Raw genomic sequence first — 25,728 nt, forward strand, 5'->3', positions numbered from 1 at the left:
GTTAAAGAAATGAAAATGATGAGGATTGGATGCTTGCAGGTGTCAACAAAGGGATTTGTGATGTAAAAGATTAAATAGATCTACATCCTGGACACTAATAAAGTTCATTCATTTGTTCATTCAATCTATCCATCCATCCATTGTGTTCTCAATGAATTCTCAGATTCATTTATTAGTACTTACTAGGGGGCTTCACCCCCTGCTCACTTCGCTCACCAACCCCCTGTCTGCACTATGTGCACACAAATTCACGTTTCTGCCGCTCACATAAGTGGATTCATTTTCACCAAACAACAAATCTTTTAATTCTCGCAGATACGCCTCTTCATTGGAAAGAAACACTACTTTTCCCCGCTGGCAATACGAATTAGACGATTTACAAGTCTCCGACTTAAAGTTTAAATCCAAACAATATATTCAATCTCTTTTTGCTGTTCCGTTATTTCAAAGAGTAATAATTTCCGTTTGTTTGCGCTAATCCGATCTTTACTATCATTCTTTTGAGACTTTCGTATTTTCGTACTTCCATTATCTCTAACCTGCTCTGCATATGTATCGCACCAACGTTTTTGAATTCTTTACGACGTTCTACTTTGTCATCTACTCTTTATCTGTTATTTCTGGCCCCAGGCGTGGTTAAATCTCTTGGCACAAAGTCTTGTCTTGCGGGACTTGAAAGTGTCTTTCTGAGAAAGTCAAGTCTTGTCTCTCTTCCCAAGATTTTTTTATTATAATAGAGAAATTATTTGGCTGATGCCTTTAGCAAAGGCAGATTACAACATTTGAGATACAATTGGCCATATTTCTTTTGTTTTATTTTCTTCAGTTGAAGCACAGGAAGGTGAAATGACTTGCTTAAGGTCACACAGTGTCAGTAACAGGATTTGAAGCCACAGCCAAAGGGTCTGAAGTCCAAAGTCCAGCGCCTTAACCACTATGCCACATTGCGTGCCTAACCACATTTAACCACACTCAGGGTTATACCCTGTTGGTGCCAGCTCTTTGCAGTTTACAGTGTTAAGATTTTACAGCTGGAGAAATGGCAAGTTAAGTAACTTACTCAGGGCCACAAAGTCAGAAGGAGACAGAGATTGAACTGACCACCTAGTGCCAGCCATTGGGTTTTACAGTCAGCCACGCTCTAAACAAAAGCCTTCATTAAAAACAGGAAGCTTTGTTTGAAGTGTTAAACACCCGTAGAAAATCTGACTTTATAAACTGATTGTCATGCTTTTGACGGTGTCTCCACCTCCCCTGTCTAAAACTCTTTCAGCTCTCTTTATTTCTTCTTCTCTTTATCATGCATGAAACAAACGTCCTCTGTGTCAACTTGGCACCGGGAAAGAGACTTTAATAGAAACTAATTATAGGAGAGAATGAGTTCAGGGCAGAGTAGCGAGAGGCCACATGCTACAATCAAATTTAATTAAAGCCTTGCTGTTCAGGTACAGACGTGTTTGGCAGATTTTAAGGGAGGCTCACATTATTTTGGACCTGTGCTCCCACAGGTGACATTTTTCAGCATGGCTAGCCATGAAGCACAGCATGATAAAATTTGTTCGGTGGAAGTTCTATGTATTTTGCATTGTGTGAAACTACCTTGTAGGGATGTCCTGATGTTAAAAGGATTTTTGTAGTCGATCCCATTACCAGTGCAGTTTCACGATACTTGATACCCATTTTGACACCAGATACAAAAACAGAAATCCCATTCAACCTATTGTCGTTCATGAAAATAAAAAACTTTGTATGAATAAATACAAATTTAACAAAGGCATGAAGATTTAATGGTATAGGTATTTGCTATTAAAGGATATTTTGATATATCAATATTTAGGGGTACCCCCCCCCCCCAATAGAAAAAGTAAATATTCCAAAATCTTAAAAACAGTTTGACGGAGTTGATTGAAAAATTGGTGATTTTATAGAAAAAATAAAACTAGCCAACTCATGTTTTTTACTTGTCCATATTTTTCGATAATAATCGTGTAATGAATGCACTATGCTAACGTGCCACACAGCACTGACAGAAGCCTGAAGAGAAGGAGCAGCAGTCGTTCCGCGGCCTGTTTGAGGCGGGTCGGTGTATGTTTGAGGCGGGTCGGTGTATGCAAATGAAGGTGTCCAGCACATGAGTGGTGCAGACGAACAGCACCACTGAGCAATAGGATGGACTAAAGAAGGGGAGGAGTTTTAGACTGGAAAAAGACAAATCACTGAGCTGTGAAGTGGAAGGAAGGAGGAGAGCTCTGCTTAAAAATTGTTGCTTCCATACACAAAGCCTGTTTCAAGATATACATTGGTTTTGATCAATTGAAACAGAAATCTTTTTTGATTGATAATGTACCAATTCTACACTGTGAAATGCATGTAAAAGTGGATGGAAATTGTTTATTTTATTGTCTATCATTGTGTTAGTTTGGCACAGATGTATCAGTTTAGGAAATATGGCATGAAATTGTCCAATTTGTAGTAAGACAGTTGGAGCAATACAAAGTTTTCTAACATGACACAAATGGCAACAATTATGATGATATTGTAATGTATATGAATGATATGCATATCACTTGTAATTTGAAAGCTGCATCAGAAATTTTTACAGGTGTATTTGAAGTTTACAGATACAGTGTATTATTTACTAAATTTGGGGTAAATGGTCGACCAGTTAAAGGATTGCGCTTCTCAGGAGCTTTATGTGGAGGTTATTTTGATGTTTACAAACCTATTATTACTATTGATCTTGCTCAAACTTAAAATTGGTTATAGCTAACATTGCAATCAAGCACATTCTTTTGTTTATCTAATGCGACTCAATTATTTCAAAACTATACTAATAAAACAGAAAAATAAGTGTTGTACTAAATATAAAGACAACATCCGATTAAATCATTTAAAAAAATCTGATGCTATATATGCACAATAAAATCTTGAGACCAACAGAGATGCGATTCCTACATATACATGAAAAAATCCAAAAGCAAACAGACTTACGTTTGCTAAATATCTTATAACTACCATACAGGACGGATGGGCATCCCAGCTAAGAAATGGGAAGAATCCTTAGCCGGACAGGAAGTCCCAGGCAAATGGACAGGTATCCCGACATGTTATATCTACTGTGCCTTTCCTGGCCGGGACAGAAGGGAATGACATGAAAGGACTGTCTCTGGGGGCCACTTTATCACCAAGGATGCTAAGATGGCAAAGCTCTGGATATCGGTGCCTGTTTGGACACCAGTGGGGAATGCTGGGAATTGTAGTCCGGTAACACAGCCCTGCAAGAGGATGCTGCAGGGAGATACACTCGCTATTATTTGGGACTTCCACATGACTCGAAAGTGCTTCTAACGGGCGAAACCCTGGCCTCGGAAGTACTCCCAGGTCCTCAATATAAGGGACCGCACTGCCTTGTCCAGGCAAGACAGAGCTGGGAGGAAGGAAGGCAACACTGGACTGGAGGAGAACAGTGCGGTGGTGGTAAAGAGATGAGAGGAGGAGAAAGGAAGAAGGAACTTGTATTTGTGCTTGTGTTTACAAGGCATTTGTAATAAAACACCCTTTGTTTGAACCCACGAATGTCTTGTGTGTTTGTGTTTGGGGTTTAGGGCTCACTGGCACCACCTAGCGTTCACAATGTACAAAAACATCCTACAGTAAATAGACTTTTAGTTGCTAAATATACACGATGATATCTCAAACAGACTTGCGGTTGTTACATATGCACAAAACAATCTAGGCGTGAACAGACTTTCAGTTACTGAATATGCACAACAAACCCCATGGTGAACAGAATTGCAATTGTTAAATACACACATAAACATCCAGAAATTCAAAGGGCTGCTGTTACTAAATATAACTCACAACATACAGAAATGAACAGAGAAACTTCTGTTTGACATGCAGATCAAGAAAGATATTTGACTTGGCTCAAAAACTGCAATAATGGGTTTAATTATAATTCACACATTGATTAGGCGGAGTGGTGGCTCTGAGGCTAAGGATCTGCGCTGGTATCCCGAAGGTTGCCGGTTCGAATCCCTGTCACTGCCAAAAGAGATCCTACTCTGCTGGGCCCTTGAGCAAGGCCCTTAACCTGTAATTGCTCCAGGGGGCGCTGTACAATGGCTGACCCTGCACTCTGACCCCAAGGGTATGCAAAAAAACTAACAAACATTGTTGTAAGTCGCTCTGGATAAGAGCGTCTGCTAAATGATGTAAATGTAAATGTAAATGATTACAAATCTAATGAAGACATTCTTATGGGGTTCATAAATGTTAAATGTCCAAATTGTTGTGCATTGAAATTAAAAAATGAGCCACCTGGAAAATGATGCAAAAGTGGAAAAATCAAATTATCACCTTTTGGCGAGTTACCAGGGCCTATAAAAAGTTTAGTATTTGGTTTACACCAGGACAAAAAACATTTTATCCGTGTTGTAAGAAATTATAACAGTGCATTTCAAATTACATCATTTGATGCAAAAAGAATAATCGATGGTAATTTCATGCCAAATTTCAAAGTACAAGGACAGGCATATCACCTTTGTCTTAAGGAATTTCCTAGGCAAAGCCAGGTAACAAAGCTAGTAAAAAACAGAAGTGTTAACAGTAATAGCAGCTTTAAATTGGTGATAAAGCCTTCAGGTAGTTATTGAACTGCAATTTAAGTAAACTACTGTTGACATTCATTAATATCGAAGTACAGTGAACTTTCTATTACACAGTTTTACATGCAGAATCCTATAAGTGCCATGAAAAAAATAATAACAACTGAGTGTTGTGAACTGTCACAATAACCACTATGAGAATGCTGTGCAATAAGTGTTTAGTCATTAAAGGCCATGTCACATTAGATGACTTTTCCAGTGATTTAATAGCACCTTAGAGCATCAGGAGCAGTTGGCTTTGCGTTCCTGTGAAGGTCTGTCGTGTAATGTGACATACCCAGCAACTCACTTCAACTAAAGCCAAACAGGCTGCTTTGGGCAGGAAGTGCCCTTAAGTACTGCGAGTGGTTTACTTCCTGGTGATGTCAGTTGAGCTCTTTTTCTCTCTCTTTCTCACTCAGCCTACACCTGTTTTGTGCAGCACTCCCACCACTATACTCCACTTGTCTACAGTGGAAATCCTGCTGACTACGCTAAGTGTTTTGTCATGGAATCAGACCACAATCTGTCCCAGTCTGGACATTTGCACTGTAGAAACTGCTGGGGGCCGGCTGTGAACCTGCAATGTTTAGATTATGAAGGCCTTCAGAAACAGCTTGTTTATGGCATGAGCTAACAGGAAAATCCCTATTTGCTCACGTTGGATAAAGCAATTTAATCCACTGTGTCAAAATGAGCTAAACTGAGCAGACAACTAAAACTCACTTTTCAAGATGGACAGTCGGATGTAGAGAGTGACATGTCAATCACAGTAGAGGATTTTCACATTTTATGCAAATGCATCTAAAAAGGGGCAATGCCAGCTTTTCCTTACACTGTCCACCCTAAACACTTGATTAGAAGCTCCAAGTCTGTCTGATATTATACTTGTGACATGGCACATTCTACTTTGCTGTGCACTTTGGGACGGCAGTCTCTCTTTATATTTATCAACTCATTTTCCAACCTGGACTATTTAGTTCAGCGAATCTTTGTTGCACTAAGCATAGAGCTGAAATGACAGGATGCTAGTCCACCATAGAGCTATACTCGTTCCTTCATGTAGGGTCAGTTTAGTGCTAGCTAATTAACTTAATATGCTCAGCTTCAGGATAAGGGGGATGAACACACATATATGGTGTGAGGGACTTGGCCAGGACACCCTCAGGCAGGAAGGACCAGAGGAGATATCGTGCAAAGGGCATTGTCTCTGCCAGACAGCTAGATGGCAGCCCCCTTAGGTTGTGACAATGCCATGGATTCCCACAGGGCACCGTTCGAACTGGAGTTCTTCGACTCAGCCCTGTTGTATTCCATGGGTACTGCCAGGGGTTGCTGCGTGGACTGGGGAGCCCTTATGTTTGTGGGCTCCCACCTCACCTAGATGTGTTTCCAGGCCAATCCTGTAGAACACCAGAAGTACGTTCAGGTTTTGTATAAGAGAAGCAGCTTGCCACAACTCTGGGAGCCAGAGCTGGGAGGAGGAGGAGGAGGAGGAGGACAGCGCTTGCTAGGAGAAGGCAGAGAGAGAGAAAGAGAGAAGACTACAGAGTGACTATGTGCTATCTGTTGTATTGTGGTTGTGGCATAGGAAACGCTTGCCTTGGGAAGAGTTTCCCACAATAAAAACCCTTTGTTTACTGAACATTTGTCCGTGCTTGTGTGTATCAAGTGTTTGGGGAGCTGGAGCTAGAAAATGTGCAAGCTCCACAGAAGAGGATGACCACAACAGGATTTAAATCCTAGCTCCTGGTGTTATGTTGTGCTAAGGAGGAAAAAAATGGCACAGAATGAAAATCGATTTGGAGAAAATAAGTAATCGTAGGGCTTGCAAAGGTCATAACTGGGGATTTAATAGATTGAGCACCATTCAAAGAATCAAAGTGAATAGGGAGAGCAAAGAGGCTGTTAACCAAGTACAAACACACTGCAGTCTAGAAAAATTCTGCTTAAGTATGGAAGTTATTTATAACATGTCTTAACTGATTACATTTCATCCCGTCACCTCTATAACATCACAGGCTGTGCACAACCGAGCTGTAATCTTGACAACACGTAAACAAGTGGTTGCACCCATAAGGACACCAAAATACAGATTAATGGTAAAAATAAAATACAAAAATTTATATAAGTAAAGTAATAAATAATGTGGACGCCTGTTTGTTAGCTAATCATGCAAAACAACTGAATCGATTTTCACAGTATTTTGTATGTGTCTCGGACCGGATTTATAATAAAGGCTATGTGTCATATTGGGGTGTAAGGTTATAATGAGAGCATGGCAATGCAAAAGCCAGTGCTGACACAGGGACTACAATTCCTATCAGGCAGCAGGAGTACACAACAGCATTCTACCGGCCAAGCTTTATGTAGCAGCCAAAGCCAAATCTCTTCAAAGACCTCAAGGACATACAGTGTTCCCATCTCAACTAATCTGTATAACAGTTTTATTGTCTTGCTGGATTACAGCTTTTGTCTAAGAGTATGTCTTTTTCTCTCCTTGTGGATTGTGTTTAGTCATACTGAATATCCAAAAGAAAGTTTTTCCCTATTTATTTATACCAACAACACTGTGCACTTCATCTAGTTATTGCATAAAGTCATAATCAGAAATCAACTTGAGAGATTAATTTATTGGACTAAAAAACCTATAAGAGTTCACAAAACCCAGGAATAATTACATAAATAGGTTGAAACAAATTAAAGTTAAAACATCAATATAACAACTGCACCACCATACTACTCCTTTCACATTTATGCCTTTTAAAATTAATTGAAAGCAACAGAACAATTGAATTTGACAGGCTTAACACTCATGCAAGGGGATGTGAAGATGATGCCCAGAGCAGCAGTCACTTTTTGGAGTTTACAGCTCTTTCTGGTGAGAAATGAAACACTTGAGACAGATGCGCTTCCAACGCCCACTTTCTTAAAATGGATAATCCCTTCTAATCTGCATATGTACCATGTATCCTCCTTTTACACTCTTGAGAAGAAAAGGAGATTTTCCTTTAGTATTTTATACTTACGGATATCCACAAGTGTAATCTACCCACATTATTTTGCTGATGGGATTAACAAGCTTTGTGGCACTGCACCTTCTTACATTAAGCCAGGCGGCTGCACTGATATCATGTGAGTCAAAGGTTATCAGAGTATGGAGGATTTTATTTTATTTTTTAAAGTTTTCAAATCTAACTCTGCATCAATCTGAAGTGAAGTTATTTATGTCAATTACTTATTTATCTTGTTGGACTCAGACCAAAATAAGTAACTCACGTGAACTCAGTAAATGGATAGTCAGCCCCTTGAACTGTGAGACAGCTGTGCCAACCATTGTGCCACCCAAACTGAAATCCTGGCTTTATTAATTGCATTAAAACTCCTGTCACTCTGCAGCTTAAGCCAATTCAGAAGTACCCAACAGGTTTTGATTTACTTCTCTAAACAACTGTACAATGATCTGTACTTTTGAAATACAGAATTGATACACTCTTTGAACTCCTATTAATTTATTTTTTGAATGTGCTTATTCCAATACAAGATCATGCAGGTGTTTTTCATCCTCAAGTTTGTTGAAATGGTTTCTCTTATACTACCATTCAAATGCTTTAGAACCTCTCAGTGTTTCCACTTTTTCTTCAAAGTTAATCAGTTGAAATGAAACGAATGACCTAAAATGGTGAAAGGGTAAGCAGTAAACTGCTAGAAGTTTAAATTTAAAGTTTAGTTTAACAAAAACTGAACAAAAAGTACATTTCAGAATATTACATTTTATTTGCTTCAACTTAATTTACTTGAATTGCTACAGAACATCTGTAAGTTGTAACCTATGAGTTGTTCCCAAAATAAGCCCTATGTGTAATATTCTGAAAATCCCACTTTTCAGCAAACAAAGTTTGTATTCAATACGGAGGTGAATAGGGAGCCAATGAAGTGACCGAAGGATTGGTGAAATATGTTCATATTTCTGCACCCTCATTAGGATCCTTGCAGCACTATTTTGGATTTGTTGGAGCTTTTGAAGGCTCTTGTTGGGTATCCCGATGAGGAGTGCACTACAATAGTCCAGCCTGGGGGAGACAAAGGCATGAACCAGCTTTTTAGCATCACAAAGGGAAAGGTAGGGACGGAGTTTGGTTATGTTTCGAAGATGAAGGAATGCAATTTTACAGAGGTGATGGACATGTGTATCTAATGACAAATGGGAGTCAAATTTCACACCCAAATTAGTAACAGAAGGGGAGAAAGTAATGGTATGGCCAGAAAAGGAAATACAATTTACGGAGGAACGAAGTTGATGGGGGGTACCAATTAAAAGAGCTTCAGTTTTGGTGCTGTTCAGCTTAAGAAAGTTCTTGCGACATCCAAACCTCAATCTCATCCAAGCAGGAGGAAAAAGTTGACAGAGTTGTGAAACAAGTCAAATGCAGTCTCACATAGAGCTGCATATCATCCGCATAGCAATGGAATGAAACTCCATGCTTGTGGATGATGTGACCCAGGGGTAGCATATAGATATTAAAAAGGGTAGGCCCAAGGACTGATCCTTGTGGGACCCCACAGGTGACAGTGTGGGTATGAGATTTAGCATTCCCCAAGGCCACATACTCAGCCCTATCTGTAAGATAGGATTTGAACAACTCCAAAGGAATGCCAGAAAGTCCAATTATATAGTGAAGACGATGGAGGAGAACATTATGATCTACCATATCAAATGCAGCTGTGAGATCTAGAATGATAAGGAGTGATAGAGAGCCCTGATCAGCGGCTATCAGGAGGTCATTGGTGACTCTGACCAGGGCTGCCTCTGTACTGTGAGATCGGAAACCAGATTGAAATTTTTCAAACAGATTGAATTTTTTGAGGTGATCCTGAAGTTCAACCAAAATAACCTTTTCCAAAACCTTAGACAAAAATGGAAGACTGGAAATCAGAGGATAGTTTGCTATCACTTCAGGATCCAAAAAATAATCCAAGAATACACATCTCTGGACAACTCATTAAAAAGTCTGTAGTGAATAGTGGTGACATCTGCCACTACAAAGGCTACACTCACAAGGCTTCTTCCTAAAACACTCGCTCCCAGTTCCTCCAGACCATGCATTTAAACCCATTGGGGTTTTTCAGGTAGAGAGCAAAAGAAATTGAACAAAGGACTTGATGCTGAGAGAAAATAAAAAGCTAAAATTCAGGAACTTAGTAGCACAGGGTAACTGAAGCTTAATGCTTAATTTGTACATTGAAATGAGCAGGGAGAACGACAGACACACAAACAAACACGTACAACTCCGCAGCTACTTGGCTCCACGTGTTTGAGAATTGCTCCTGTCTGCAACAGTACGTTTCTGTCCTTTTGACCTATATGGTCTAACAACAACAAAAAAAGTTTAGATAACTGTTGTGGTCTATGCATATACAAAGTGTTCATACCCTGTGGCTGTTCTGGTCTGGTAAGTCTGCATTTTCAATTAGCCAATAATGTTAACTTCTTTTAGTTTTTCATTTAGACAAGCAGTCAGAAGATGGATGATATGCCACTTTGTCTGTACTTCTACCAGTGTTGTTAGGAGGATTTGTTGATTTGGGTGTTTTGAGTACTGAAATCTGCTTCTCCTCTGGTATTTTTTTCACCTCCTTTTGATGGGGAGTGACACATTGTTTACTTCAAATATTTAGCAATTTAAATTTTCACAAACATAGCTGCTAGTTCTTTAAGTCCTCACAGGTGGCGCAGTGGTAGTGCTGCTGCTTTGCAGTAAGGAGACTGTGGAAGATTGTGGGTTCGGTTCCTCCCTGTGTGGATAGCGCTTTAAGTATTGAGAAAAGCGCTATATAAATGTAATGAATTATTATTATTATTAAACCTTATATTGACATTGGTACTGAACAACACACATAGCGCTCACGTCAACGTATCATTCACTTTTTCTAGTCCGCTGATGTCTCTGAGTGCCAATTTGTCATGTGATTTCACAGAAAGGATTTTCGAATGCAACAGGTTATGTTAATTTTAAACACAATGTGCTTTCTGCATACGTGACACACATTTATATGTTTAATTGGTTTTTTTTTTTAGAAGACTTTGACTGCAGACAATTCATTATAAATAGACGCTTGTGGTTAATGACAGTTCAAAAATCATCGTCTCTACTTTGAGCGCCATCTTCATGAGGTGTTGGACTGGTTTAGAAAAGTGACACTCAATGAGACGTCTAATTGTTCCCAACCAGTTTTAAGTAAAATTCACTCATGGTTTTCTCTAGTCAAATGTATTATATATCTAGCTCTGCAAAACGAGAGACAAGGAGCATGTTTGCCCACTTCCTTCAATATGCTTACTAAGCGTGAGATGATACACTAAATTCCCATGAAATTCATGTTCCAATACGGTGCATTCTCAGAACATCAGACAATAATTAAATTAATACATAATATTGTAATGTCAGCCCTAAAAGGATACCAGTACCACACAGGTAAGGTCCATGCAGCAGTTAAGAAGGAGCAGAGCCACAACAGATGAATAACATAAAAGGGGGCCGAAGAGCAGCCTAGTAGATCCCCTGCAAGAGGGGCTAAGACAAGACAATGCATATCTGGGGACTGCACTGCTGGGCAGCACAAGTCTCCTGTGACCATACAATGGGAGAATTGAGACTGCAAACTGTCTACATCAGGACATACAATAAAACAATCGTTAACAATTGCCGGAGCCTCTGTAGCAGCGTCTCCTACAATTGGGTTTGTACAATATCTTTGGAGAAAAAAATGTGAAATGATGAAAAAGATTAGCTCTAACAAAACAACAAGTACAAAACAGGTATTAACAAAATATGAAATGTAATGCAAAACAAGGATCGCTCCTCTTGCACGTGTCTCTAAACACACCAGCAGTTTTAGATTCTGTCCTGCAAGCTAAAAGGCACCTTACCTTTCTAATTAAGCACACAGAGTCCAAACTTATAAGACTTTAAACAGACTATGTGTATGTGACTGACACCTTAATCAGAGTCCAGATAGTGACAAAATTATACAGAATGACATAAGCAATACATGCAGTGTGATACTGAAAAAATCAGGAAAATAACACCAAACCGTGTACTGACACGGAGCTTCGAAATACGCCATTTTGACTCAGTGGAGGTGTTGCGCACTGAATATGTTAAATTTGAAACTTTAAACATCAAAATATTTCTCAGTTTTAAAGGTATTAGTAAGGCACTGGATGTGTATGCAATTCTTAAGGTTCACTCAAAGCTCTCATTTATTTGTATTATTTCGTAAGGATAAAAAAGAGAAAATAACAGAAAATGCTGTCAAATCAAATTGCCACTGGAGGTGATCGCCTCGTTGCCTCACCGTATATGCCAGCCCTGCACGGATTAAGTTATCAAGTATTATGTAATATACTAGTAATTTGTGAACAGTTAAAATGCAGCTCGATGTTCGTAGGGAGAAATTAGGTGAATAGGATTGGTGGGCTGTGCTGAGCTAAAGTGCTTGCTCTATTTAAAACATTATTGATAAAAAAAGTCATTCAGCCTAACAACAAGACTTGCCAATTCTATTCGGATATTTTTTTCAAAATAAGTCAAGTATTGAAGGTCCCATAAAATCACACCCTCTACCACACTACTTGGACATGTATCTATTTATTATTATTTTATTTATCTATTATCTATGGCTCTCTGCATGAAGAAAAACTTGCTAATACATTTGCACAATCTACCCTCCTCATCCCCATCTTATTGTTGAAAAAATCAATTTAAAGTAAGAACTGGGATCCACTGTACTCATTTCCTTCATCGTTTGAAAGTCTTCGACTTAAGACATGTCACTTCTTAATCTCCATTTACTTAGGCTGAAAAGGTTCAACTCCTTTTATCTTTCGTCATAACACAAGTCACAGAAAAAAAACCCTATTGAAAAACAGCAGTTGAAATGATATTTTTATTCACAATATGAGTACACAGGCATGAGGAAAGAAGAATACATTTCTCTCTGATTTCTTATAACGGAGGCATGTCCACAGATGCTTCCTCTCTTGAGCCCAATGATGCTCTGCAGACTGGAAAATATTATGTCATGTTTCTGTGAAGGCACATAACTTACACTCATAAACAGACAGGTGTCTATGTAGTAGTACACAGGTAGGGGAATGGAACTACAGTAGGAGAAACAAGGATACAAAACACCAGGAAACGCAGCAAATTCTAATAAGTAGTGGTATGTCTCTAAACCTTTGGACAGTGGAGTACCCCATTGAGCAGCATACCAATTGGCCTTTGGTAATGAGACACCATTTCCAAAATCTACAGGTATTTAGTTAACTCGAATAACTGTTTCTTTACTGTAAGTCAAAGTCTTGTGCTTATGATGTCATCAGGAACCATTGTTTTCGATTCTTGGTTACTATGAGGCTCATGGGGCATGCCTTCCATATGTTCATGTGATGTCACGGATGCAGATTTGGTGGCCATCTGATAGAAGTACAAGCCACATACTTTGCAATTGTCCAAATGTGATGAAAATAACGGAAATACTCATCAAAAAGAATTTAAAGTAATTTAACTTAAGCAGTAGTTAAGCTTTTGACTTGTAGCTTTGACTTTGTTTTGTTCTTTTATTTGCTTTATGATCTTTTTTTTTTTTGTAATAAACCCTGTTTATGTTTTGACCTTCTGTGGTGGGCTGGCATCCTGCCCGGAGTTTGTTTCCTGCTTAGTGTCATGTGTTGGCTGGTATTGGCTCCAAAAGACCCCCATGACCCTGTAGTTAGGATATAGCGGGTTGGATAATGGATGGATGGATGTTTTGACCTGTGCTCTTCAAAGAAACTCAAACTTAAGTGTCATTCTGATCTCTTCTTTTGTTAGAAAGATACTAACATTGCTTTATGGGTAAGAAAATACAGAAAAACACTGAACCTTTTCATCTAAAACAAAAAACAGTTCCAATGTCTCAGTTCTCTAAATTACACTTCATAGAAACAAGTGTTCCAATCCAAATTTCATCCTGTCATGGTTGTGTCATTTTTTTCATTCTGAAAACCTGAACTAGATTAAGCAGATTTTTGAACATTACATCATTGGCTTCATTTCTGAGACACATAAATACTCACAGTTCTCCACTTTAAATGTGACACTGGCAGTGACAGCAGCCAGAGAAGGAAAGCTGTGAGCAGCAAAAACAAATTAGGAACTTTGTCTAAGATGTTTGTCTGGCGACGTTGTCTCTATGTGTTATGCACAAGAGTCACACAACGACAAGTATAGAGCGGCCCATAATGCCAAGTGTGTGCTGCTCTGCTTTCTCTTTGATTAAGTCAGTTTCTACAAGCAGAAAACACAAAATCAACTTTCAAGTGCTCCAGTCAGAAGATGTTTATTAGCAGACAAGGGTCATTAGCAGACCCCTCTCCAGTTCAAAGAGGACAGAGAAGTCTGCCTTTGTCATTTCATCCTAAAACTCCCACAGGCCCTCACACAAAATTTCCTCATTTTTCCAATTGCTCCATTGATTTCCTTTCTGTGACCACCTAACCTATGAAAACTTATTTACAGCTCACATCACGGAGGAGATTTACATTCCTCACCAGGAACTTTGAACTGTAACTGGAGTTGCTGTGTCACTTGCAAATATGTCACCAACAATACCCTTGTATCTGATCCCTCTTGTAGATTCAATATTAAAAAATGGGCCTCTGTCCATCTTATTTACTGCATTTCTTGTAGTAAGTGACTAGCCATCTACATAGGTGAAACAGAGAGATAGCTAGCAGATTACTTCAGGGAGTTGTAAAGGACAGCCGGGTCCCATGCCCGGCAGGGACGCCTCTGCTACATCTGTTCCGGGGGAGCAGCCATGGACTGTTCAATACCTCCCCCGGGACGCTTGGTGGCAGCCTCCCTGGCAGCCAATGATTCCCCAACCCGGCGCATGGCTCCATGGGAGATGGAGTCCTCCACAGCCTGGTTGGGGACTCGAATGGCCGCCAGGGGGAGCTGCGTGGAGTCAGCAGCCTGGCTGGTCATACCTTCAGCCCCACCCGGAAGGGCAATTAGGACCAGGTGGCCAAGCACCTGGACCACTTCCGTGTGGGGTATAAAAAGGGCCAGCCACCACCACTCAGGGAGCCAGAATTGGGAGGAAGAGGACGAGGTTGCCTGGGAGGAGTGGTGGTGCTGCGGTGGAGAGAAGAAGTGTGGTTTGTGTGTAATTTAAGTGCTTGTGGGACTGTATTGGGCCTGTGGGACACGGGGAAGGCGTGCCCCACGGCTGAAGAAAAATAAAAAACTGTTTGTGTTACACGTGCCTCTGCCTCAGTCTGTGCTGGGTTGGGCGCTATATAGCGCACCATATTACAGAGTACATTTGAACCATTAAAATCAGAGACCTTCCAAGGCCTATTGCAGAACACTTCACATCCCTGGATCATAGCCACACTGATCTCTCTGTTTGTGTTCTTTCACAGGGCTTCAAAGATACTTTTTAAAAAAACAGAAGAAGCTAAACTCATTCTCAGCCTGAAATCACACATTTCTCCAGATTTTAATGACCAACTAACTTTTTAATCTCTCCTTTCATCTTCTGTAATGGCAGCTTTCTCTTACCTACTCTCACCATTTCTCTTTTCATCTGACCTGGCTTTGTTCCCTTCTACTCCTCCTATATACATTACTTGCTCTTGATGTAGGCTATACACCCAAAAGCACTGCGTCTTTATTCTTTACACATTTGAGTTTGGAAATAACACAACTTTATTTCCTTTGCAAATGCACACTGACGCAGCCCTACACTAACTCCAAAAATATATGTAAGCTGATTCTATAAGTTAAGTAAATCTGAGATGGCGATTTGAAAATTCTGCATATTTTATAATGACAACTCCGAGATGATTGATTGGTTTGAATTTGTCATAGGTTGTAGAAGTGGGCTCCTATGTATGTAAGCATTGACAACCAATGAGAAAGCAGCCAGAAGTAGAATTCATATGACCCTGTTATCTGCAACCACACAAATGTGGTCTTTTCCAGGTTTTATAATGTGTGCTATGGAAAACTGTGGTGGAACGTAAAAATGAGTAATATCAAATGTATAGGTTGATATATCTCCTCTGTGTCTTTATTTGTAAAATTTGCTTTATACTTGTATAATGTTTAAGAAGCAAGGAAGCTGGATAAAACAGTTTTTTCTACCACCAGAGTTTTACTGATAAGAAGAAAACCCGGCCATTGTTATGACTAAATTGCATCCATTCTTTCTTGTTTGATTGAAACTACAGAAAATACTGTACTTGGAAGGGGTTACTGGATTGGATTACTTGAGCTGTTTCATTAGTGAATGTTACACAATCACACTGCAAAGCTACTGAAATGGGGAGGGTTTGGTGCCTTAGCCGTTTCATTGGTGAGTCAGGGGCATCACAGTACAATAAGAGGGAACTTGCAGAGGAATATCTCTCTCTTTGCCATTTTCCATTCCTGATGAGAGCAGACCATAATGCTGATCTGAAGAGAGCTGACCAGAAAGAATCATATGTAACAACAAGTTTATGCGCCAGCAGAAACTACATATCTTGTAGTTATGTATATAGTGAATTTCCCCTTGGTATTAATAAAGTATCTATCTATCTATATCTAGCATTATAAGGTTGTATTGGTCTGTAACCAACACTCATTGTACTCTGCTTCCTTATAATTTAATTATATATTATAGATAATATACCAAAGAGTGTAGCTCTTATTCCTGCCTCTCTCTCTATCATATTATGCCTTACACATCTATCTATCTATCTATCTATCTATCTATCTATCTATCTATCTATCTATCTATCTATCTATCTATCTATCTATCTATCTATCTGTCTGTCTGTCTGTCTGTCTGTCTGTCTGTCTGTCTGTCTGTCTGTCTGTCTGTCTGTCTGGCTGGCTGTCTGGCTGTCTGTCTGTCTGTCTGTCTGTCTATCTTTAATAAAAGGACAAGTATCTGTGTATTTGTGCATCTGTCCAGTTATTACATCTCTGTCATTCCAACAGATGGCACATCACAACAATTAAGACTGCTTTATGAATCCCACAGGAAATGGCATATAACAAAGATATACGCATTGCATTTGTCATTCCAACAAATGAAGCATCACAAACATTTTGTAGTGATGCATTCTGAATGACATATGCAATGCATTTTATTACTACATGCATTACAAAATACATTCCAATAGATGGTGCACTGCAAACGTTAATGCTGAGGTCTATATTGATTACTTAGATTTCAACCTGTCTTAAATGGGTAACAGGAAAATAAAATCACCTAGAACTCTATAACCACAAAAAAGGCACAGACAACAATGGCAATTGTAGCTACTATCTAGTTGTTTCCCATGTTGTTTGTTTAATTGTGTGTGGTGTGTCAATTCTTACTCCAGTGTGCTCCATGTTGATGGACTTCATGATACTTTCATAGTGCTATAGGAAATTTGAAATTGTGCTGGTGTAATCTGTCGTCCCTTGTGATTCCTATTAGTGTAATCTCACATCCTGAAGGCAATGAGCTTCAGCAACTGTAGTCATTAAGTGTAACATGCTGTCTGACTCAAAGTCATGTAGTGTGATGCCAGCCTGAGTTTAAAAATAAATTTAAAATGTCCTCGTGTTTTTGTGCCATTTATAATGCCAACTGTCTTATTCTATTGTGCTAGGGATCGCCAGTCACTATTGATGAATTTATTTGTTTGTTTTGTTCAGGACTACCTTCAAGATGAGACTGAGAATTACAAATAAGAACCGGGAAAATGGTAATGTAAAGTATAAAAATTATAAGAGGTAATATATGTATTTAGAATTTGAAAGGAATTAAAGGCTGTTTTATTGTCATCTGATACTTTAAATTACTGTATTTACCAAAGGCACAATTGGAAGATGGTTAACAGTAAAGTTCACTGGGTAATAGAAAGCATTTATAAATACAAGAAACCAGGCCGTGACAGTAGCTATGTGACTAAAGTAACAACTCTGAGAACTTTAAATCAGAAATGAACAGACTTGACATTCTGTGTGTTTTTTTTACAGATAACCAATGCAGGACAACCATATGGCCACTTGCATTAATCTACTGGGTGACAGCTCTCGGGACAGTTGCAAATATATTTCTCTAACAGGACACCATCAAATTCCACTCCAGGGGAGGCACTTTACTGACTTTGGGATGCTAGGCTTTTAATCAGGTACCATAAAGGGATGCAGGAAGAGGCTAGGACTGAAGGGAGCAGATGAGGATCTCAGGAACAGCTTGCAACATTTACCTTTCTGATGCCATCTGCATGCTGTCAGGACAGAAGCACATTGTTGACCTGCTTGAAAAATGGTATTTGAATTTAAACTCCCCACACTCCCCCAACCCTCCAAATGCAGTAGAATTTCATAATGGTTTGTGTTCAAAATAACTCCAAGGCTGGCAGTGGTATTACAGATTAGTGGAAGCACAGGAACTTGAGAGCTATTTGGAACATCTGCAGTTACCATTAATCCTCATAAAAGTGTTATGATGCAAATTAAAATGCTGCTAGCCATGTTGTTAGTCACATTCTGGAAGAGTGCCGATCATCACCACTATTAATCACCTATGGGTTTAAGTTGGTTACAGACAAGGTATAAAACACAACTGGTGGGAAAAAAAGTTACACGGCTGACAGCACTGTCTGGATTGATGATTTACATTTGTTTGCCATCACAGCACAAGAAAACAACAGAGAGAGAACTGAATGAACACCCACAGCAAGACTAGACGCTTCACATATTAACCTTTAAACCGGTGAGTGCTGTACCTTTCTTGTTTTTTCACCTTTCTCTGTACCATTCTGTTCCAATACTGTTCACTTGGGATGGTCCTTTACTTAAGAGATCCTGGAGTTTAATCCTTGGAAACCCCCCCACCGCCACTCATTCTTGTAGTTGCTGCATCATAAGTAGCAGAACAGGCCTCAATAGAGTCTCTCACTTGCATCAGACATTACATGGCAGCTCCCCCAGTTTTCTGCAAGTTTCAATCTAATTTCCAGCTGTGAGGCTTTAGAACTCTTGAGACCATAGCATTGATTTCTTTTTGTATGCTATTAGAATGTCTATTACAGTCAATCAAAACCTGCTAGATGTCATATGAAATTCATCAGCCCTCATATAATTTTAGAATTCCAATTCCATTTCAAAGGAGCAGTGATATTCTATTTGATAATATGGCCAAAGGGGGAGCTCTTGAGCTGCCCCCAAGGCCATAAACAGTAAAACAAAAAGACCCCACAAGGTGACAGAGACTGTGTTTTTTGTATTAGAACAGAGAGTCAATAAATAAAGAGCAAACACAAAGTGACAAGTTAGACAATGTACGTAACATTCAGGTGCGTTTGGCTACTAAACTAACTGATATGAAAGTTGTAGGCTTTCATATTTTTTATTTACTTCATACAAGAGTCAATTATTATTTTTTTTTATTAAATAGTTTTATATATTTAAAAACTAATAGTGATAACAAAATCCAATTTCAAGTGTTAGTAGACTATTTTAAATATATGCTTTTAACCGCACTTTTGAATGGAGTTAAAATGGAGCACAAAAAGGTTTGTGGTGGTTCAAAAGCTTTCATACACAGCAGACTGCAATTCAAGTGATGTGAAAATGTCATCGACTGATGTGTGTTAGTGGTGAAGTGTCTGTGACTAATTGTTACATTTTCTTAAACATAACATTTTTTCAAAGTATATCCAATAGAGTAGTTCCAAATAATTAGCAACTGAAAATATTTATGAATACAAAATGATCAATACCAGCATAAATTCATTATCAATATTCCCTTATAAAAGAAGAAAAGGAACTAAAATAAGTTAATAGCTCATAATATTTGTTAAAACACACTAAATTGTTCAAATTATATACAGTAAATAATTAACTTGGAAAAGAACTGCTTTATTGCACTGTATAACCAGAATATGAATGGTACACAGTGGACAAGAAGATCAGGGGCTTGCCAAGATTGTTCCTGTTATCAGACACGTGTGCTTGGAAGACAGCTGAAGGGCCTGAACAAAAGTAATTCCGCACCAGACCAGGGGGTGGCGGAGTGCACTAACTTTTTCTTGCTTTCCTGCAGACCGTTCACAGGAAATTCTGCCTGATCCCGATGATGTCACTTCCGGTTCTGGGCCTGATTACGTTACTTCCGGTTTCGAACTCATGGATGAATACCCCTTCCGGTTCCGGCCCTGTAGATTACGTCACATCTGGGCCTAAGCCTATGGAAGAGGTTCCCCGCCCTAGATGACCTCATTTCCTGTTCTGGCCTTTAAAGTTGCCATCTTACCTCCACACCATCAGTTCCGTATTGAACTCAAATTTATGCACATCAGTGGCATAACTTATACCCTTCTGCAGCCAGGGTACAATATACGGGTGGCTGCCCCAAGTCTTCTTTCAACTTTTGTGTCTACTTATTGTGACACTGTATATCTGGGACTGGAAGATCAGGGGCTTAAGCCACTGCAGCGTCCCACCTCCCAGTGCCTATGTTAATATCAATTAGGCTAGCTGAGCTTTTTCTGTGTTATTCATCAGTTTAAACCCCATTTAGCTACAGGTTGATGACATTGGTTCTTTAGAATAATAATATGCAGATAATATTAGTTCAATCAATTCAGTCTATTATATGCTTACATAATTGCTTTCCCCTCCCATTTATTTCCAGCGAGGTGACTTTTTTTGTACTCAATTAATTCAATTATGTAAAGCAGCAGGAGAAGTGCTCTGCTGTTTCAGCTGTTTGCATGCACACGCTCTGCCCAGTGTATGCGGAGATGGGAAAACCATCTTGGCAGAACTCCATTGGTCAGGTGTTTATGGTGGAGTGGCTAGATGCAAGCCACTGTTTCACTAAAAGGCATATGACAGCCCGCATAGAGTTTGCTCTTGTCTAATGTAACAAAAATTGGACTCTTTGGGCAGAACTCGAAGCACTTCAGTATGTTTGGTGAAGAGCAGGCAGTGCTCATCACCTGCCTGATACCATCCTTCTGGTGAAGTATGGTGGTGGCAGCATCATGCTATGGGTGTGCTTCTCTGAGGCAGAGAAAGGAAGACTGGTCAGAATTGAGGGAAGGATGAATGCAGACAATACAAGAAATCCTTTAAGAAAACCTGCTCAAGTGTGCATGCAACCTCAGACTGGGGCGACGGTTATTTCTGTATGACACTGACATGAAGCAAACAGCCAAAATAATGCTGGAGTGGCCTTGTGACCAATTTCTGACTGTCCTTGCATGGCACAGCTAAAGCCCAGACTTAAACCCAATAGAATATCTGTGGAGAGACCTGAAGATGGCAGTTTACAGACTTCAGTTTACTTGCCATCCAATCTAATAGAACTTGAGAGAACTGACCAAGAAGATTGATTTAAATTGCCCAAATCCATGTGTGTAAAGTTTGTACCGACTTACCTATGAAGACTCAAAGCTGTAATTGCTGCGAAAGGGGTTTCTATAGAGTACTGTATTAAGTGTCTGAATACTTATATGAAAGAGAGAGATTTTAGTTTTTGATGTTTAAAAATGTTGCAGACCTCTCTGAAAATATGTTTTCAACTTTTCATTATGGGTTATTCAGTACAGACTGATAGGCAAAAGTATAAATGTATTTATTTTAAATTAAATCAACAATTCGGTAAAGTGTGAAGAATGTGAAGGGGTCTGAATACTTTTTGAATCCAAGGTGACTAACCTGTGGGGTACCTACTTCACTTACCTACAATGTACTCCAAAACCTCACCGCTTATGCTTCTTGAATGTCTTTCATCTCCCATCAGCTCAGGCTCACTTTCACTATGGCCTGCAGGGTCTTTTAAGCCCCAGCCTTTAAACACTTCTAGGGTCACCTCTAGATTAAGGGGCTAATGTATCTCTTGATTCAGAACATCTGGTCAGAGCTCCAGCTAGTTGAGCAAATGCCCACCTGTGTATATTTTAGAATAAATCAAGGACCCCATGCAGTCAAAGATTCCCTGTTTTTGCCCACTAGGCTACATCTCCCACTGTCCAATACCCTTCAGTGATCTCATGTTCTGATAACTGTGACAACATGTGAACTTCCAAAGCAGTACCCTAGGAGTTAAAATATTTTGTTAGCTGGCCAGGATGATTTGATCACAATTCATATGGCATCCTTTAGCACTTTTTAAATATTCTGCTGGAACTCTGGTATCATGCATCACATCCAGCAACACCCTTAGCCATGCCTCCTTCTTGTTGATGCATGGCAACAGCAATTACTCTGCTGTCACTGGAGGCTTGTGTCTTGCCTAAATGTTATTATACACTGTATAAATAAATATCTCACACGCAACCTTCTAGATTTTAGTACTTTTCTCCTCTAATCTCAGCATTTTGTGTTTGTGGTTCATCTTGATTGTGTTGTATGATGATTTTTACCTAGCCCTTGTTTTATGCATAGACTTCTTCGACAGTTCTTGACTATGACTTTGCCCGTTCTCTTTTTGCCAGATTAGGTTACTGAACTTTGCTAGTTGATTAATTCCTTTTGTCTTCTATCCTGTCTTGAATTTTAGAAACCACAATTCATCTCCACATCATTATTTACACCCTCCACTCTTACTTCAACCCAATGCTCTGTGTAATTGAAGTTGGTGGTAGCACAAAAGTAGTGAACATCTGGCCTAACCTGATTTGAACTTGCAAATTCCCAAAAAAGTTAGTGGAATTACCTCAGAGCTCTTGGCCATAATTGTTTTAAACTTTTGATTGTACATAGATCTGCCTAACACTCATTGATTTTCTTCAATATTTTTTGCTTCAGTCCACTTGATTTTTCACATTCTGGTAAATGCCAGTGAATTATACTACTGTTGACTTTCCAGTGCATCTCTAACTTATAAAATAGGAAAACTACAATATTCCATAAATTACATAATTACTATGTATAATGTGTGGTGATTAAATGCTAAATCCATTGGTACATAAGGCTAATTGTAAAGAAACTCACCATGCTCAATGTGCAGTCAAAAAGAATAAAAACTGTAATGGCAATGTAGGGCACACAGTAGTAGATAAAGCTAAAGACTATCATCAGTCTCTGCTTTACTACTGGCTCAAATAAAATTCCACCTAAAATGAAGAAATGGACATTTTTTTGCACATCAGCTGGTGACTTGCTATCAATTGTTCATGGGACAGATTAAAGGATCACTCAGCTATCTGCTGTGGAAGAGTAAAATAAAAAAATAATAATAATTCATGTCCTCCCACAATTATTTGGTAATAAGCAGAACAAGACATACATGGCATGATCAGAAGTTATGAGTGAGTGCTGAATTTGCTTTGCTTTGAGCTCAGCAAAAATGTGGAAGTGTTCTAAAATTTGGGTGAACTCAGTTAAATGCTTCGAAGGAGAAAGTGAACAAATTTTGAGTGGATTATAATGGTGCAGTGGTCTTCTAAGTGTCCCCGTGGGCTAGAAAAGCATCTGCCAACTATGCTGGACTGATTATTGTGGCGAAAAATGTGATCTGAACTGTAAGGCAGTGATGCTAACCACTGCGCTACCATGCCTTCCTGAAATAAAATTATACTCCGAGTCCACAATACTCTGAGTCCATCTTTATCTCCCTCTACGTCTCCTGATCTGCTATTGGTATGACACCCACAGGCCTATGATGCAAGGGATCGCTGTTACATACTCAGGGGGCTGATACTATCCGATCTGCACCACATAATCCAGCTGTGAAGACACAATGAATCTGTGCAGAACAATAAAATATTTTCATAATATTCTCATTAAGGTCAGCTAATGCACCATTGAAATAAAAAATATTTCAAGATTTTTTTTTTATGCATGTGGGGTGCAAATCTGCATGAACTATCAATCAGGTAGTGACATCGTGCATGTGTGTATATGCTGTAAATTATTCATGCATGTGTGAAGCAAAATTGGCAGCGCCATAAAGAGTGGGGTGGAATACACTTACAGTACACATGCTTGAAAGTTCTGCACATATGTGAAGCAAATTAGGCAGGTTAGGTAGTGACATCCCATCCAACATGGCTGCTACAGGTCTGTGATGTCACACTAATTTTGCGCAGCATCATGGGGCACTGGGAAAAAAAGCTTGTCTAAGCTTGCTGCATGTCAAACTTTCAGGGAGAAATTTGGCAAACATGGTTACTGGCGAACCTAGCAAATTCATTCCATAAAATGCTTTGCTAATTTTTGCCAATCAACACTAATGGTCAGGTGCTGAAGTCATTTCATCTTCCTGCTAGTTTCCTTCTATTGGTATTGTCTAAAAAACAATAATGAATATTTTAGTTCCATAAAAATTTCCTACGGGACAGCACTACAAAGATTTTCCCACCAATATTCATCTTCAATATAAACACAGTTGCAATTGCCTTGCTTTGCGTCTGGTCCAGTCTTTACCTCACGGTAAGCTGAAATGTGTGCCCTAATAGCTCACATATTCATGGAGGCTCCCTCCACTCAGGAGGCATTCAGTTACAGTGTGAAATTCTCCATTTCTTAGTTATCTCATTCAGACATTGCTGGTTTTGATTAAATCCTCTTCATTTTTTTCATTAATCATTTGCTTTGTACACATTGTAAGCCTTGACTGTTGTTTCATCCTCACTACATTTTTGTTGGCTCCTTTGTTCCTAGTTTTACTTGATCATCTATTAAAGGTTCTGTATGTTGATGACGGTCCTGCACCGTTCAGTGGTCTATTTAATTCTGAGTACATATTTAAATCATATCAGTAATGAATCTCAATACTTTGTCATGCTGCCACAATATCTCACTGCTCAATTAAACCTGCATACTCAATTAACAGGAGAAGATGAATGTCCAACAAGGGCAAGTCAGGCCCCACTGGGGAGTGACATCTGGTTGTGGTAGCCTGCCAAAACTATTATATTTTTCTACAAAAATTTCACAGCTATATCCATTTACAAGAAGCCAGAGAAAAATAATATTCATGCAAATATAGTTGATTCAATGCCCTTTAACTAACAATACCTTGTTGGGGAATAGATGTATGTTTCCTCAGCAGTAAAGTGGACTCTGTCTGCCAGTATCAGATAATGCAGGCTGATAAAATGCACAGTTTTTGGTTTCATTCCAGATATAATACAATACCTGTCATGTATCAGCCAGTGTTGTTGCCCTGGCTCAAGTTTATTTTTTGTTTATTTAACCTTTCTGTTGTTATTTAAATATTAAATATAAAATGATATAAAAAATATATATTATATATAATATACAAATATATATTATATATAAAATTGTGTATCATGTTTTTTCTGTGTCTTGTTTATTTAATGCTATGTTGCTTATTAATTATGTTTCAATGTCGTATTACATTAGGATTCTGTGTATTAGCTTTCTGTGTTCTTTGCCCTATCCCTTTATGTAGAGAGTCAAGGGTCTTTGCCTCCTCATGCTGCAGCTGAAGACCCATCCCCAGCAGTACATAAAGGAATAACACACTGAAAAATTATTTTTTTATATGTTGCTTGGCCTGTGTAGATTGTAGTGAAAAATAAATTTATTTCATGTTTTCATACAGAGTGGAGATAATAAATGTTGCTGATATAAGTCAATGGTGAACAACAGCCAATAATATTAAAACATCCATGAACAAAAATCTCGTTTCACATAATCCACATGTGAAGTTATCCAGTTGCATGCTCACAGCATTCTAAAAACATGTATTATTGGTAAAATATTGTTAAATAGGTCACTTCTTCTGGAAAATGCTCTTGCGAACTGAAATGGTACACACTCAGATATGAATGAACATTTTAACTCACTGGCTATTCAATTTGTTCTTTATGCAACTTTCACTCACTTCAAAATGCTGCTGCAAGAATCTTTACTACAACTAGAAAGCACAAACACATAACTCCTGCGCTCAAGACCTTGCATTTATTCCCACTTAAGCATAAGACTGATTTCAAAATCCTCAGTTTAATACTAGAATCCCTGAAGCCTACTAAAAAAGTCGTAATTCCGGGCCACCTTAAATTCCT

At 38.9% G+C, this 25,728-nt stretch overlaps 1 protein-coding gene across 5 annotated transcripts in view; it reads right to left on the bottom strand.

Annotated features, from left to right (window-relative positions):
• arhgap39 (Rho GTPase activating protein 39) overlaps nt 1-25,728 on the bottom strand; it is a 448,090-nt gene that overhangs the window by 23,652 nt on the left and 398,710 nt on the right. For 3 of the 5 annotated variants that reach the window (XM_051929198.1, XM_051929194.1, XM_051929197.1), the window contains one exon: nt 17,950-17,970. The exons of the other annotated variants lie outside the window; for them this stretch is intronic. In XM_051929198.1, the coding sequence (XP_051785158.1) occupies nt 17,950-17,970 (21 nt within the window). The remainder of the gene's footprint in view (nt 1-17,949; nt 17,971-25,728) is intronic. 5 annotated transcript variants of the gene reach the window in all.

Source organism: Erpetoichthys calabaricus, chromosome 6, assembly GCF_900747795.2.
Source record: "Erpetoichthys calabaricus chromosome 6, fErpCal1.3, whole genome shotgun sequence".
In the NCBI taxonomy this organism is placed as follows: Eukaryota; Metazoa; Chordata; class Cladistia; order Polypteriformes; family Polypteridae; genus Erpetoichthys; species Erpetoichthys calabaricus.